The sequence below is a fragment of the Biomphalaria glabrata genome, chromosome 8 (genome assembly GCF_947242115.1).
Source record: "Biomphalaria glabrata chromosome 8, xgBioGlab47.1, whole genome shotgun sequence".
NCBI lineage: Eukaryota > Metazoa > Mollusca > Gastropoda > Planorbidae > Biomphalaria > Biomphalaria glabrata.
In genome coordinates, this window is record NC_074718.1 from 34,305,902 (window position 1) to 34,320,703 (window position 14,802).

The window sequence follows — 14,802 nt, forward strand, 5'->3', positions numbered from 1 at the left end:
GCAAGCAGACAAGAATGTGGTCACCAAGTTATTGGCCCTAAATTCGCAAACAGACAAGAATGTGTTCTCCAAGTTATTGGCCCTAAATTCGCATGCAGACAAGAATGTGGTTGCCAAGGAGTGCATCAGTCTGATTTTGGCATTCAGGGCTATGCCTTTGTCTGTCAGTTTTGCTAATTCTGCTTCTTCTGAAACAAAAACAAAAAAACAGTTGGAGTGAGACAAGGCTGCCTACTTTCACCAATTCTTTTCAATATTTTCCTTGAAAGGGTAATGGAAGATGCTCTCGACGGCTATGAAGCATTGGAGGAAGAAGAATTACTAACTTGTGATTCGCAGATGACATAGATGGTCTGGTAGGGACAGAAGAAGAACTAACTGACTCGGTGATGCGAATAGACAAGACTTCTGCAGCTTATGTATGCAAATCAATGACGAAAAAAACCCACAGATTATGACCAATAGCCATCAGGGCTTTAAAAGGGAAACCAGTATTAGAGGCTAGAAGCTGGCGAACGTTATTAATTAATCTTAAATAACTCTTTACTTATCTTACAATCCAAGACTTTACCTTACAATCGAAGTTTTTATCTTGCAATCCAAGACTTTACCTTATAATCCAAGACTTTATTTTACAATCCAAGACTTTACCTTACAATCCAAGACGTCATTCTACAGTGTTATATATATATATATATATATATATATATTATTTGTGCTACGTCAGATGTACTTAGCATCATCCTTCCTCCCTTCTTTCCCAATCACTTTTTTTATCTTATGAACAAGGAGAGTACTTCTGCATTCTATTTCCCATTATCGACAAGTATGTAGAAAGGGGAAGAACTTTGATCGGCGGGTGTCAAAGCGGGTTAGTTAGGGGCGCAAGGTTGCCAGACGGCGTAAAGATGGCGTAGTTGTTGTGTGTAATGGGATGGGATTGTAAGGGGTTGGAAAAAGAGCGGCCAAAGTCAATGAAACTGCGCGGAGCCGGTCTTGCAAACATAGCTATGACAACCCCTGGACTCGCGTTGCCATGTGAGTTAACTGCGCTTGTTTTACAAGGGAGACAAGTGATGAAAATCGTCTTCATAAGTTGTTCTTTCTTGAGTTTGGATTTTTAAATAACAGGGTATTTCTGTTTTATTTATTTGATTGTTGCGACTAATTGATTTTGTATAGTCCACAAGTTTGAGGCTATAATAAACAGTGTCAACAAGGTGCTCATAATTCTCATACAACTAAAAGGGCCGGCGCGGAGTTAGATACCACACTCAGTCTTTTCGAGTTTCTTACTATGTGTATATAGAGGAAGTATGTATAGATGCGTGTGTATGTAGGTGAGCACCTATTGCAAAGTATTTGAATCTCATCAGTCCCTTGACTTTCGTCGAATGGGCGCAATAGATGTTCGTGTAACAAAAACTTTCCAATTTTCCAGGCCACAAGCTGATCTTAGCAGGATATCAAGAGGGAAGCTGGTCCATTCTTTTACGTTGCCCAGCTAGCTTTTCTTTGGGTGACCCTCTCTTCGTGCTCCCTCCACTGTATCTTGAAGAATGACTTTTGATTGTGAGTCATGTCTTACAAGAAGTTGCAAAGGGAAAAGATCGTCTCTCGAGACGTAAAATCCCACAGACCAGACCATGTCTTACAGTATGACCGAACCAGCTCAACTTTCGCCTCTTCACAGTATTATGTACTTTTCTTATTTTCTTATGTTGACTTGTGAAAGTACAAACTCATTTGTCTTCTTTTCCTGGTATCTGATACCCTACATTTTTTATGAAGCATTTATTCTCAAAGGTTTGGATTCTTCTTTAAACCTCAATGTTCAGTGTCCAACTTTCACAACCAAATAGAGATATTGTGACCACAATCGAAAAATACAGCTTTAATTTTACTGGGAAGCTGAAGTTACTCTTCCAAATTTTCCAGTTTTCTCATGGCGGCAGATGTCATACTTAAACTGATCCCTATCTCTTTTATTGATCCTCCATCCCTGAAAATGTTACAGCCTAGGTATTTTAATGGGTCAACTTCTTCTAATTGGAATAGTCTAGCTATAAGTTTTCACAGGAAATAACAAAAAATAAAGATAACAAGAAAAACATTAAAAATTAAAAAAAAAAAAAGATAATACCCCCTTTGTACAACTTATTGAGCTTTGATTTTTTCTTTCTTAAATATTAATGAATGTTAGATTTAAAAAACATTTTGTACCCCGCCCCCTTCCCACTTCTCCCTGAGAAAGAATCTTGGTTAAGGAAATGTACAGACCAATTACACCCTTTAATATTTCAATGATAAGCATTTAGATCTAGACAGAAGATGAGGCGCAAAATTTTCCTGTACATTAATTCTTGAATCAATACAGCCTTACATTCAGAAATTCCCGAACGCGATAGTCCTTTCAAGAACGCGATAATCCTTTCAAAACCGATGTAGGATCTAGACCTAGATTTAGTCTCTAACCAAATTTACAGTTATTTATTTTTACTTTGAAAAATTTATTACGATCAAACTAGAGTTTTCGCCAATGTGGCCAATGAGATAGTAACTCTTTTCTCAACGATATACATCAACTGTTAAATTTTTAGGAAAATTATATATATCACTATTGAGATCAGATGGCCGTCCACTCTCGGTTACAGTTTAGGAACATGAGGTCAAATCCCCATGGTTAGCACTGTCTCCTGCTGCTGATGGCGAGCAGGTCCATCTCGGGGTGCGGCGTACTCGGCGTTCAATGACCGTACGGCTGGGAATCCTCAGACAAGACTGGTAATGAAGAGTTTCCATGCCTGCGCGCTGGATAAAGGCCTTTCCAAGGATCAGTAGGATAAGGGCGCCTTCGGTGTCGATTCCCTACTGGACTTTATCGAAGGTTACGATAACCGTCACAGCACCCATACCACGTCAAGGGACTAATGATGAGGTTTCCTAGCAATGTTCACATATGTGGATACTTTGGTTTTACTACTAAAAAAAAATGGTCAGATTATAATCTTTCTCATTCGTATATAAACTCTGTGTCTTTTGGTTTGCATTCCGAGGTGATACTTCTGTAAACAGAGTTCAACGACATATCTACGTAAAAGACATGGCTACTAAAAATCTCAAATGCTATACTTCAATGTGTATATTTAAAGATAGACATTAGGAAAGAACATTCAAATATGTATCTTTTATTCAGAAAAAAAAAATAGCTTTTTAAAATTATTTATATTAGAATACTAAATACAGATTTTTTTTTCTATAATTATGATGTCTAGAAATGATTTTGATGAGTGTTCGTATAATGAAACAAAGTCAAATTTGTTATTTTACATGGTCTGTCATTTTATTGACATAGCAAAATAACCTAATGACGTAATGCATGAACATATTGTGGAAGTAATAAAGATTCATAATGTAAAACTCTTAACGATCTACGATGGTAGCGTTGGTAGTCTACATATGACATTACAAACGAATATAAAAAATACACAAGGTATTTTATTGGTTGGTTTGAAATCAAAGTAATCCAAGCTCTGTTTATTGCTAAAATGTGTATATATCTCCAAGAGTACATTTCAATCATAATATAACTTGCAAATATAATAATTCTAGTCATTACAAAAAGCAAGACAGAGCCATTAAACCTACCACACCCAGTCCTTCATAACTCCTTCATACTGGATTTTATTAGTACAGCGTTGTTGAATACATAATACATCTTTTTATTTTTAGTTTCTACGTATTTCTATAGAGTTCAAAGTTCAGAAGGAGGATTTAAAGTGTGTTGTTAACAGCAGCTAAGAACGCTCTAGAATGTACTCTAGATATTACTTTAAGACTTCATAATGTATAAATATGTTATATTTTTTTCTTCGGGTGATATCTAAACATCTTATTTTTTTCTGAAAGTCTATCTCGCTAACTCGTTATCTATGTTATCTACCTACCTATCTATCTACCAATCTATCTATCTATCTAATCTAATCTATCTATCTATCTATCTATCTATCCAGTACATGACGTTTTGGCGCGAGAGGTTTTGACGACAATTTATGAAACTCAAAACGTTTAATGATAGACATTGTTTTGTTTTTTCACTATACTATACACTAGTACATATAGCACACATTACCTTCTCCCCCCGAAACATTTTAAAAATAATTTTGACTATTTCATGAAGGCATATTGCGAACTATGGATGACTATCTGGTCGTGTTACCACACGGGTGATAGTGTTTTGATTTTCCAGGTTCGAACCGCCATCCTGTGGGAGGTTTGGGCTAGGTTGTAATAATCTTCAACTCTGAGGGAACATGTGAAACATACTATGAGAAGTCAGATTCCTGAGAATAGGATAGTGGCATGCTTCCTCCAACCTGTTCAATGAAAGGTGATTTTTGCGAAACGCACAGAGTAACATTCATCGGTTGTCTTTTTTTTTTCTAGTTTGAAGTTCTATAAATTTAAATTGCATTGATTTTTAATATCATTGTTTTATTTTGTTTTTGGACAATACTAGAACCCACACACACATATTATAATGTTGATGGTATAACAATAATTACACAACGAGCTTGAATTCCAAATCTAATGGACCAAAAATAAACTTTTGTTCTTTATATACAAAATACGTTTAAACACAAGCACAAATACAAAGCTATTATCAAATCACCTTATATAATAAGACGAGAACATTTCGCGCCAAAACGTCCTGCGCAAAAAGAAATAATAATCAAAGACTGCGCCAGAACGTCCTACTTTTTAATTTAATCATGTAGCTAATTATAAGTATATGTTTATATGTTTTGCAGTATTGCACACACATATATAACAACACATGATAAATACATTTTCAACTCATTAACCATTTTGTATATTTTGAAATATACAACAAACAAACAAATATTGCATTGACGTATTTCTACAGATGTCATTGACAAGATTAATTATCTGGCACCTGACCTTCCAAGCCGGGGCAGCCTTGATTCCTCTTTTCGACGTCCAACGACTTCCGGTCAAAGAAGAAGGTTCGTCATCGGGTCAACCTGACAAGACAAAGTTAGCCTCGCGAGATTTATTAGGACCGGACAAGGAGGTTATCTCGCAGCCTGACATGTCGCTGATGACCCCAAGATCCCTCAAGCCTTTAAAAGAGGGGAGCGAACTTATCAGCAGTGATATCTTCAATGACCCCGAAGGCAGGGAGATAATCGATGACGCTCATCAAGACAATGGCAGTAAATTTGTACGATCACCTCCCCTTCCTGATGACGCGGCTCAAGACGTAAATAAGATAGAGGAAGGGCTTTCAGAACACTTCGGCAATGTAGGAAGTGGGATTTTAAAAAACACCTTTGTCAAAGGCAGGCTTCCAACATACAATACAAGCATTTCCAAAAACGGGGAACAGTCGGAAAGTCAATGGAATGATCAGAACAGCAACATAAAGGGAAATTATTTATCAAATATAAAAGTAGAAAAAACAACCTCTCAATACACTCATTTATCCACATTGAATCACCACCATACTAATTCGGCAACGAGTCTCACACTGACTACTTTAGACTCGATTACGTTAACAGCAGACATGGACGGACGTTTGAACAGACAAAATATAAATGTACCCGTTTTGAACGTATCACTGACTAGAAATCGAAAAACAAATCAGTTTGTCACAAGTTTTCAAAGATTTCTGAACACTTCCTTGGTGACCACTGTCCATAGCTACGGTGACTCGTTCCACGAACGAAGCACCTCGAGTTTCAGTGATGGCCAGCCAAAGAATTCAGACGATGTCGGGGTTAATGGAGAATCAGACATTCGGCCAATCAGGTTCAACTTGACAAGCTTACTGGATACATTGATGTTGGCGTATGACAGGCGACTTCGACCTGGATTTGGAGGTAAGAATTTATAGTTTCTTTAAGTAAATTGTCTTTCCTTTATCAGAATATATCATTCTAATACAGAGATGCCAAATCTAGGGACAGCGGGCTATATCCGGCACTCGAAACATCTGACCCAAGTGCATATTGAAGCCACAGGTGGTCAGTTATATGGAAAATCAGCATGCCCCCCACACACCTTGGTTGGCAATGGTTGGGCAGTGGAGCAATCATTCTTGTGTGTCTGTGTGGTCATAAAAGTCTATGCAATAACTTGTTGGCATGGTAACGTGTGATCCAAACGATTGCGCCGAAAAGGGAAGTCCTACAAAGTCATACAAAAAGAGCGCTGAAAGCCCCATGCACCAGGCTACGAAATTTGAATGAACGTTTTCAACAAATGTCTCAGGGAAGTCGAAAAAACTGTAGAAGTCAACCGTCACCCGCTCCATCTTAACTAGGTCAAGTCGTCGCTATGTGGCCAACATTGGTCCATAAAAGCAAAAACCGAACGGTACAGAAACTCGTTTGTTCTTAACTCTTGTCAGACTGTACGAGCACTACTCGCTGGTCTGGAATGTTGAAAAGATCAAGACTTCTGTTTGTTTTGTGTCTTTTGTATTTGTTGTTGTTGTTTTTAATTTTTTTAAAAGTTCTTGTAATCACATTTTCAGTAAGGATCTATAGAGCTTAGTCTTTTTGCTTTTAATTCAAGAACTGTTCAATACTGTAGATACAGTTTAAAATTGAAAAGTTGACTTTAGTAAGTGTTTGCGTACAATATGACATCCTTTTTCCTTTTAACACGTGCGTTTCTCAATAAGAACCTGATTGTCAGCTGTTAAAGTGTTGAAGTTTGCAAAGAAATGGTTTTCAATGCTGATCTTTTATGGTTTATTTAAGGTGTTAATCTACATCGGAATGTGTCACATACTGTTGCTCATTGTCCGAACTCTCTTGTACCGAAAACATCCTATCTTTCCAGCCCTGTTTCCAGATTTGATTACTCCACGCCAAATACAGATAAACAAACTGAATAATGAGATAGACACAAGTCCCACTATAAAAACGATTCGCCAATCATTGCTGCCGGACTCCAGGACTTGTTTCCACCTCATGCATTCGTGCATCGCCGGGCTACCGGTACCTCCTTCATCGGTGGCATTGACGTGCGTCCTGCAGCATGAGATGGCGCACCCACTGCTGGAGTCATTAGAGACACAGTGTCGACAGTGCGTGCACCTGTTTCCATGGAGATAGAAGTCTGAGGCGCAACCAATGACGGTGTCTTGGGTCGCGTTGCACGTTTCGAGCAAGACTTCACCCAGAGAGGGTCTAGGCTTAGAGCAAGGCGCACATTGCGTTGACCTGTGGTTCTCTGAGGACATGAAATTCCCAGGAAGACATGGGCTGCAGATGTCTTTGTCAGCCTCGATGAGATATGTTCCGGCCTTGCAGCTGATAGCGGTTCTGTTTTCACTGTCCTGGTGAAAGATGGGCAAGCTGCTGATGTTAATGCTGCTAATTTCTATCGCTGTGGGAATGATGCTGGATCTGACCATTGCTTGACCAATGGTCAACAGTAAAATCACTTCATGGAAATACATTTTTCTGTGGAATATAAACAAAAGTGAGAATTTAGTCATGAAATTATATAACTTTAAAAAAATAATACAATTGGCTGATATAAAATTGAATCTCACAACCGATAATGTAACGAAAAAGTAATGACCAATAACAAGCAACATATTTTTAAAATACGTAAAGAATAATTAAATCTAAGGGAGAAATATACTATACAATATAATATATATTTCAATACTGTAAGATTTATTTGATGTTTTTGATATCAAACTAAATTAATCAATTACCTCGATTTAATTAACTGTATTTTTTATTTGTGGATTTATGTTTTGTTAGAAGCAATGAATAATTGTGCAGTTTCAACTTAATCCGAGAATGAGAAGTTGCAGAAATAACGTGTTCAAAATTTGTACCAGATTGACAGAGTGAGTTGATATAAACTTATGTAGTGCATATATCATTTTAAAATATTTTATACATATTTGATGTCCCTTAAAACAGTGCGAGAAACACATTTTGTAATGTTTGGGTTTATCGTTTGACTATTTGCTGTGTTGTTGTTTTTTTCAATCTTCCTTGTCTAGTGTTCAATTTTATGTTTCTGCTTCACACAACTAGGAAGTTCATTGAATACCTTTTTTTTTAAAAAAAAAATTTACCTTTTCCCTTCCTTTCTTCAATTCATTAGGCGATCAACAGGGGAGATAACTGACAGACTAGTTTTACTTTTTGTATAGAAGAGTGTAAAGTGTAAGAGTTACCTACGCATGTTTTTTATTTTTTCTTTCCAACTTCTTTTCTTTTTTTAAAACAACAACAATATATGCAGTTAGCTTACACCTGTAAAGTTTCAGACATGCCTTCAGACGGGAAGATTATTACCTTCTTTCGAGCCTACATGCATGCGCGCATGTTATATTACTAGTCTTGTAAACTACAAGTTACTGTGTAACTGTAGGATAACGTTGTTAATTTGTTGTTGTTGTTGTTTTTTGTTTTGTATTGACAATGTAAACCAGTCTTTAAACTTTTTTTTTTTTTTGACATTGTGATCCAGAAGGTTATTTGGAAAATTAATGAGCATTATATGCAGGGTCGGATTTAATGGGGGGGGGGGGCAGGTGGTGACCGTGTGGGTGCTGTCCCAGGGAGTTCACAATAGAAATGAAATGGATATCCGAATAATGACGAGTCAGAAACAGCTTTTTTTTTTTTGATAAACATTTTTTTTTTCATTTGTACCAACAATATTTTAAATTTTACGGTTGGCAACACTGTCGAGGTTAAGCGTGTTCGTACTATGTACATGCAGCTCAGGATTAACAACAGTGTGTCAGCCTAGGGTTAGTTTAAACTTTTTAGAAAACTACCTAATTCTCAACGCAAAGCTGATCTCCAATATCAATTACTAATAATTGATTAACTAATTGTTTTTTTTTTTATTGATTCGTGTGTTGTCATTGCCAATAAATAATTGTGTAAAGTTTCAACTTGATCGGGAATGGGAAGTGTGCAAGAGTCCACCCAGACAGACAGAGATAGTTTGGTAAAACAAAAAATGGGGGGGGGGGGGGAGGGATCTACACATTCAATTGTTCCAACAACAATAGAGTTTTAGATACATTCAATAAAATCATAAATGTAGTTGAATATATACGAGTGTTTCTCCAGTACTGGTGACAAATAGGTATTGGCTCACTAAAACGTCTATAACTCTAAAACTTCTTATTAAATGTCACAATTTTCTTTTCATTGCACTTAGAAATGGTTTATGTTTAAATTGTGATATTTTGAGACCTGAAAGATGCATAGTGGAATTTTAAAATTGTAGAAACTGTGTGAAATAGTGCACAAAATGACATCTTTTGATGTAACATGGAAAACCTGGTTTAGTTTGAAGTAATATTCTACTAAAAGCAAGGATTATTGAACAGACAATTTTGTTGAAATAGGTTAACAATATAATGTTATTGCATTATCTATATCTTTTTATTTTATATTTACTTTGCTATTACTAGATTTCGCCATAAAAAATGCGTCTGTTACTAAAAGCATCAATGATTAATTTACACAGTGTAATTTTTCTTTAAAGCTAAAAATTTATATAATTTTTGTAAAATAGGTCTTGGTGTCCCAGGTGAAGCACCTCAAACGCGCTTGACAAAAAGAACAATATTTTTTAAAACAAAAATATTAATGTAATGGGAATTTCTTAATGGTATCTCTGATACTGCTTAGTACACAATTGGCTCCATTTTCTTGGGAAAAGGCTACATGGTAATTAACAGGAGACATTAATAGACATGGTGTCCCACATTTTTTCACTGTAGCACCCGAAACACCGCATGTTGAATCATACAAGAAAATTTCAGAGATCTAGATATAAGTAGTTTTCTCACCAAAGTTTTGAATTATAATAAGATTTAAGCTTATTATTATCAAGTTTGATCTAGAATACATAGAATACTATTTTTTAATCTAAGTTAATGTAAACCTTATTGTTTTATCATTGTTTGTGGTGCTTCACGGGACACTAAACAAGTCTTAATCTAGATATAGGTCTTTTGGAGATGTAAATCTACTCTCTATTTCAATTTATATGTAAATCTAGTTTTCGATCTTGTTCTTGGTGCATTGAAAGTCAGAAAGCTGCACCATTTAGTCTATGATTAGGTCATGTTTGAGGCAGTTATGTCAACTATATTTTTAAAGGATTGTTGAATACACACACACACACAAAGGCCTAGTACATTCATTTGTGATTATAGAAAACTATTTTGTGAATCACTAATAAAAGAATAATTGGTAATGCAATTACAGACTTTAAAAAAAAATTGTATTTCACATGTATTAACAAAAAAAAACTATAGCACCTGCAACATCTTGTGATATACTAGCCATGTTGTAATAAATGCTTGAATTATTGTTGAGATATTACAGCAAATAATAGCCTATATATTTAGCTACAATGCAAGAATAGCATAAATTCTATTTTCTTATTACAAATCTTACTAAAAAAAACTTTGACAAGTAGTGTTACAGGTGCTACGGTGTCCCATTTTTTAAATTGAGCGCAAACATTATGTAAGTGCTCAAAAACTTCAATTTCTCTATCTAGTTGCTTAATACAATAGAAACATTCAAATTATGCTAAGAAAGCAAACAAATTAACAGTTAGTTGTACTTTAATCATCAATGGTGTCCCAGTGATGCACCTTAACTCTTTATCTCCGTAATTATTTTTTCACGTTTTGAAGGAATTCTTCATTTTGCTCATTACTATTTCACTATCCTGTTATGATTGGGCTTCAATGGCTTTGTTGCTTGTAATCAGAAAATGTTGTATTTGGTATAGAATTAAAGGGAAATGCATGCTCTTTTCATATAACACAAAGTCAAGTTTTAAAAAATTAAATATTAATTTCATTTAATGAGGTCAAATCAACGATGGTATCGTGGATTAGAGAGAAAGAGTTTAATGCAAAAGTGGGTACCCCCTTTTGCCAGCACTGATAGCGGAATGTATGTATTCCACAATTTCCAATTCATTTTCTATTGATAAATTCTTAAAGTACAATGGGTGGAGAAGTGAATACATTTAAAATGAAACCAAAAATTTCCACTTTAATTTTTGGCCTAATGTGACACTTTTTGATACTAGTACTGGAGAAACACTCATACGTTCATGAAGTGTAGTTGAATATACCTAGTCCATTGTATCCCCCTGCCCCCAACCTATTGTGCTTTGTTCATAGCTAACTAATATCTCAATAGCTAAACCAATTATTCAGCAATAGTTAAACACAAAAACTATTTTGTTCCTTTAGCAATGAAATCATCAAACAATATAGAACTAACTGTTGTAAGTTTCGCATGTAATGTTAAAAAAGAGAAACTGGGGTATGGACGTATATATTGTGTGCTATTGCTCTAATCATGTACATTGTTTCTTTTAATGCATTATTGTAAAATAAAATTCTTCACGGATAATCCTACAAGTCTGTAGAAGTTCGTCCTAAAAACATATGAACGTGAAAATAATACCTTCCGCGGAATAATTAATTTCTGCAAATAATTAATAACTCATTTCTGCTCAGACATTTGACACCTCCGAAGAAGAACAATTCACTAAGTATATACCTCGTCTGCTACCAACGACTTCGTTCTTCGGGAGTTACTTTAATAGAACACATTGTCACACTTATAGGTCAACAATTACTTACATGTGGACTGTTGTCTAACTCACGCACACATCGAGCTCGCGTATCCGAGGGAATCGCGTGTCTCGGCAGTTGTACGGTATATACAGTGTGATAGGATCAGTCCAACGTTCTGTTGTTAAACAAACGTCTGCTCCATGTGGTTCTAATTTTACGTTTGGAGTCTACTTAGTAAGACTTCACGTCTGCTTTGACTGGACGAAACTGAAGACTGTCAACAAAGTGTTTGTTTTTACCCTGTGCCTCAATATCCTTCTACCCGTGTAGCTACACACACACACACACGCAGCACATATACACATAAAATTCACACATTCACACATACCCATTTGCCCTAAAGAATTGTTCGAAACTCATAACCTTTGACTCTACCGCGTGTCCCAACCCCTTTTTTTCTTTTCACTTTTTTGTTGACATTAAGGGTTCAAGGCCATGTTTACTATCTATGTGTTTTCCCCCCAGATTCGAGTTTTTTTTTCATCTTTTGCTTATATTTGCGGCGAGGAATTTAACTGAATAAAATTATGACTCATATATTTTACACTGACCCAATAGTAATACACATACAATATATATCTCTCCCTTTCTTTCTCTCTCATCTACATACATAGGACTATATATGTGTATGGCATTTCTAAATTCCTAAATTCTAGATTCTATTATACAGGCCTGTCAATTTTCTTCATTTCACTAAAAGGAAAGGGGGTGGGGGGGTGGCGATCCTTTCTCTCTATGATGTAAACAACTAAAAAAAAATTTATTAAAAGTTTTTATACTCCTGTAAATACAACCAAAAAAAAAAGCAGATGATGCTTTTGGTAATTACCATTAGCAGTGTCCAGCAGACGATCATTTTGAGGTCCAAACAAGTTTCAGGTTCCTTAATGAATAGACTCGCGAAAGTCATAAACTAATAGAATATGTCAATCTCCACATGCTAGTCCTAAATATTTATCAAACTAAGGGCACTGAGTTCACTTTCCGAATATAGCAAACGGCACTCAGCCAGCATACGCTTTTAGAGTTCTTGATTTTTTTTTATGTCGAACAACCTAGGTTCTGGGTATTTTCTTGAAATCCATGGTATCACTGCTGCATTGTTATCTCTAAACCATGAGTGAACGGCGAGCCTTGAGCAAACCAGCCAGGCGTGACCTTGAAAAAAAAAAAAAGGAAACCAGTCGGTACGCCCCCACCGGAGACTCACCTCTAAGTGCATTGTGGGACAGGTTGAACAAGTTGACTAAGTCCAGCGGTTCTGGAAAAACAAATTGTAAAAGGGCTCAATGTGTTACATTCGTCTCCGAAATAAAAAAGATATTGCTGTTGTTATCCACACATTCCAGGATATTTAATGATAAAATACATTAGAAATACAAGACACCCCCCCCCTCCACTGGATCAAAGTATCAACAATCAATGTTAGGGCCAGGAAGATTTCATCAGCTACACACGAAATAAAACAACATGAAAGGGATCTATAATTAGCTAATTAATTCCAAGATTTCAATACATCAATAAATATTAATTAAAAAAAAATACTTTTAAAGCTTATATAAGGAAAAGAACTGCATATTTACAGTTATCTTTCTCAATACTATAAGATTTATTTCCCAATTTTTATGTCAAACAAAATTAAATAATTACCACTAGTTAATTCATTAACTGGAGATTCCTTTGACTGATTCATGTTTTCTTGGTGACAATGAATATTGTGTTTTTGTACTAGTTTAAAGTTATTGATTATCAAATTTCTGCTGGTTTATCTCCCTTTATTGTGAGTACATTTTTTTAAAGCAATTTTTAAAATATCGAATTCTAGAAATTCCGAATGCATTAGTTTTGAAAAAAAAAAAGACTTTTTTACTTCATGTACATTAAATGTACACCAACAAGGCTTGGTGTGAGAACCTCTGGATTAAGCTAAGAAGATAACAAACATGAGGTGTGTGTACAGAGATATAGATCTAACCACTACATGAATGGTGTGTATACAATGTTTGACGTTTGAACAAACAGTGTATTTAAAAAAAAAAAAAAACCCAACTAGTTCATCTTTTTCGGTGTGTAGTTCTATGAGTGAAGCATGTAAATCCTTTTTACAAAGCTTATATCAACTTTGTCTGTCTTTGTCTGTCTGTTCAAAAGGTTTCAACATGTTGTGTTTTTTTTTTCTCCTACTTCCCATTCTGGGATTAAGCTGAAATTTTGCACAAGTATTCATTGTCCCTGACAAAACATGAATCATTTAAAAAAAATTAATTGATTATTACTGATTAATTATTATGCTAGAAATCGGAACAAAGGGAATAAACACTATAATACTTAATAAGAGACGTGAATGTATATATTGATGTATTAACTTTTCACTTTTTCACCCACTTCCCATTCTCAGATCAAGTTGAAATTTTGCATACTTATTCATAGTAAATGACAATACAGGACCAATCCAAAAATTAACAAATAAAGGGACGGTTTCACCTTAAAACCAAAGTTTGTCTTGGAATAGTACCCCAGCCATGAAAGTTTCCCAAATAATTTGATTAACACATAAAATGAGTAGAAAAAAGTCAAATGTCGATTTTGATATTTGGTATGACGTCACTATATTACTATAGATAGTAATAAACATTAGGGAACAGATTTCTCAAAAAATATAAAAGATTTTGTGATGTAACTTTGCAAATACGTTCATGCATATATTATCAATATGCCCTAGTAAAATTATTTTATTTTTTTAAACTTTAAAACTTTTCATTCAATTAAAGCCAAAGTAGTAGGCTGCGCTCAGAACATATCATTCTATATATGTGCCGATTTTCATGAAAGTAAATTTACAACATTTTGAAAAATTTGAAACAATGTCAGGAAATTAGTAAAAAAAAAAATAAAAAATAAAATGGAATGGAGAAAATCGAAATCTGAAGGGAAAGAAAATCAAAATTATTCAATGAATACTAACTTAAAAGACCCCCTAGCGATATGAATCATCAGCCATGGCCTACTCTAGTGTAGAGAAATGGATAAATAATCATTTTAAACCATATTTGAAAAATGTAAAAAATGTTAGAAAGTTGATAATTATAGGGGTGCTTGTGGAGGGATTTGGTTAC

General features: G+C 35.1%; 1 protein-coding gene across 1 annotated transcript in view; it reads left to right on the forward strand.

The window, feature by feature from the left end:
• The first annotated feature begins 973 nt into the window (after positions 1 to 973).
• LOC106052486 (gamma-aminobutyric acid receptor subunit alpha-6-like) overlaps positions 974 to 14,802 on the forward strand; it is a 57,841-nt gene continuing 44,012 nt past the window's right edge. Inside the window, exons 1-2 of the mRNA XM_013207879.2 lie at positions 974 to 1,132; positions 4,928 to 5,903. Coding sequence (XP_013063333.2) covers positions 4,928 to 5,903 — 976 coding nt within the window. The 5' untranslated portion in view covers positions 974 to 1,132. The remainder of the gene's footprint in view (positions 1,133 to 4,927; positions 5,904 to 14,802) is intronic.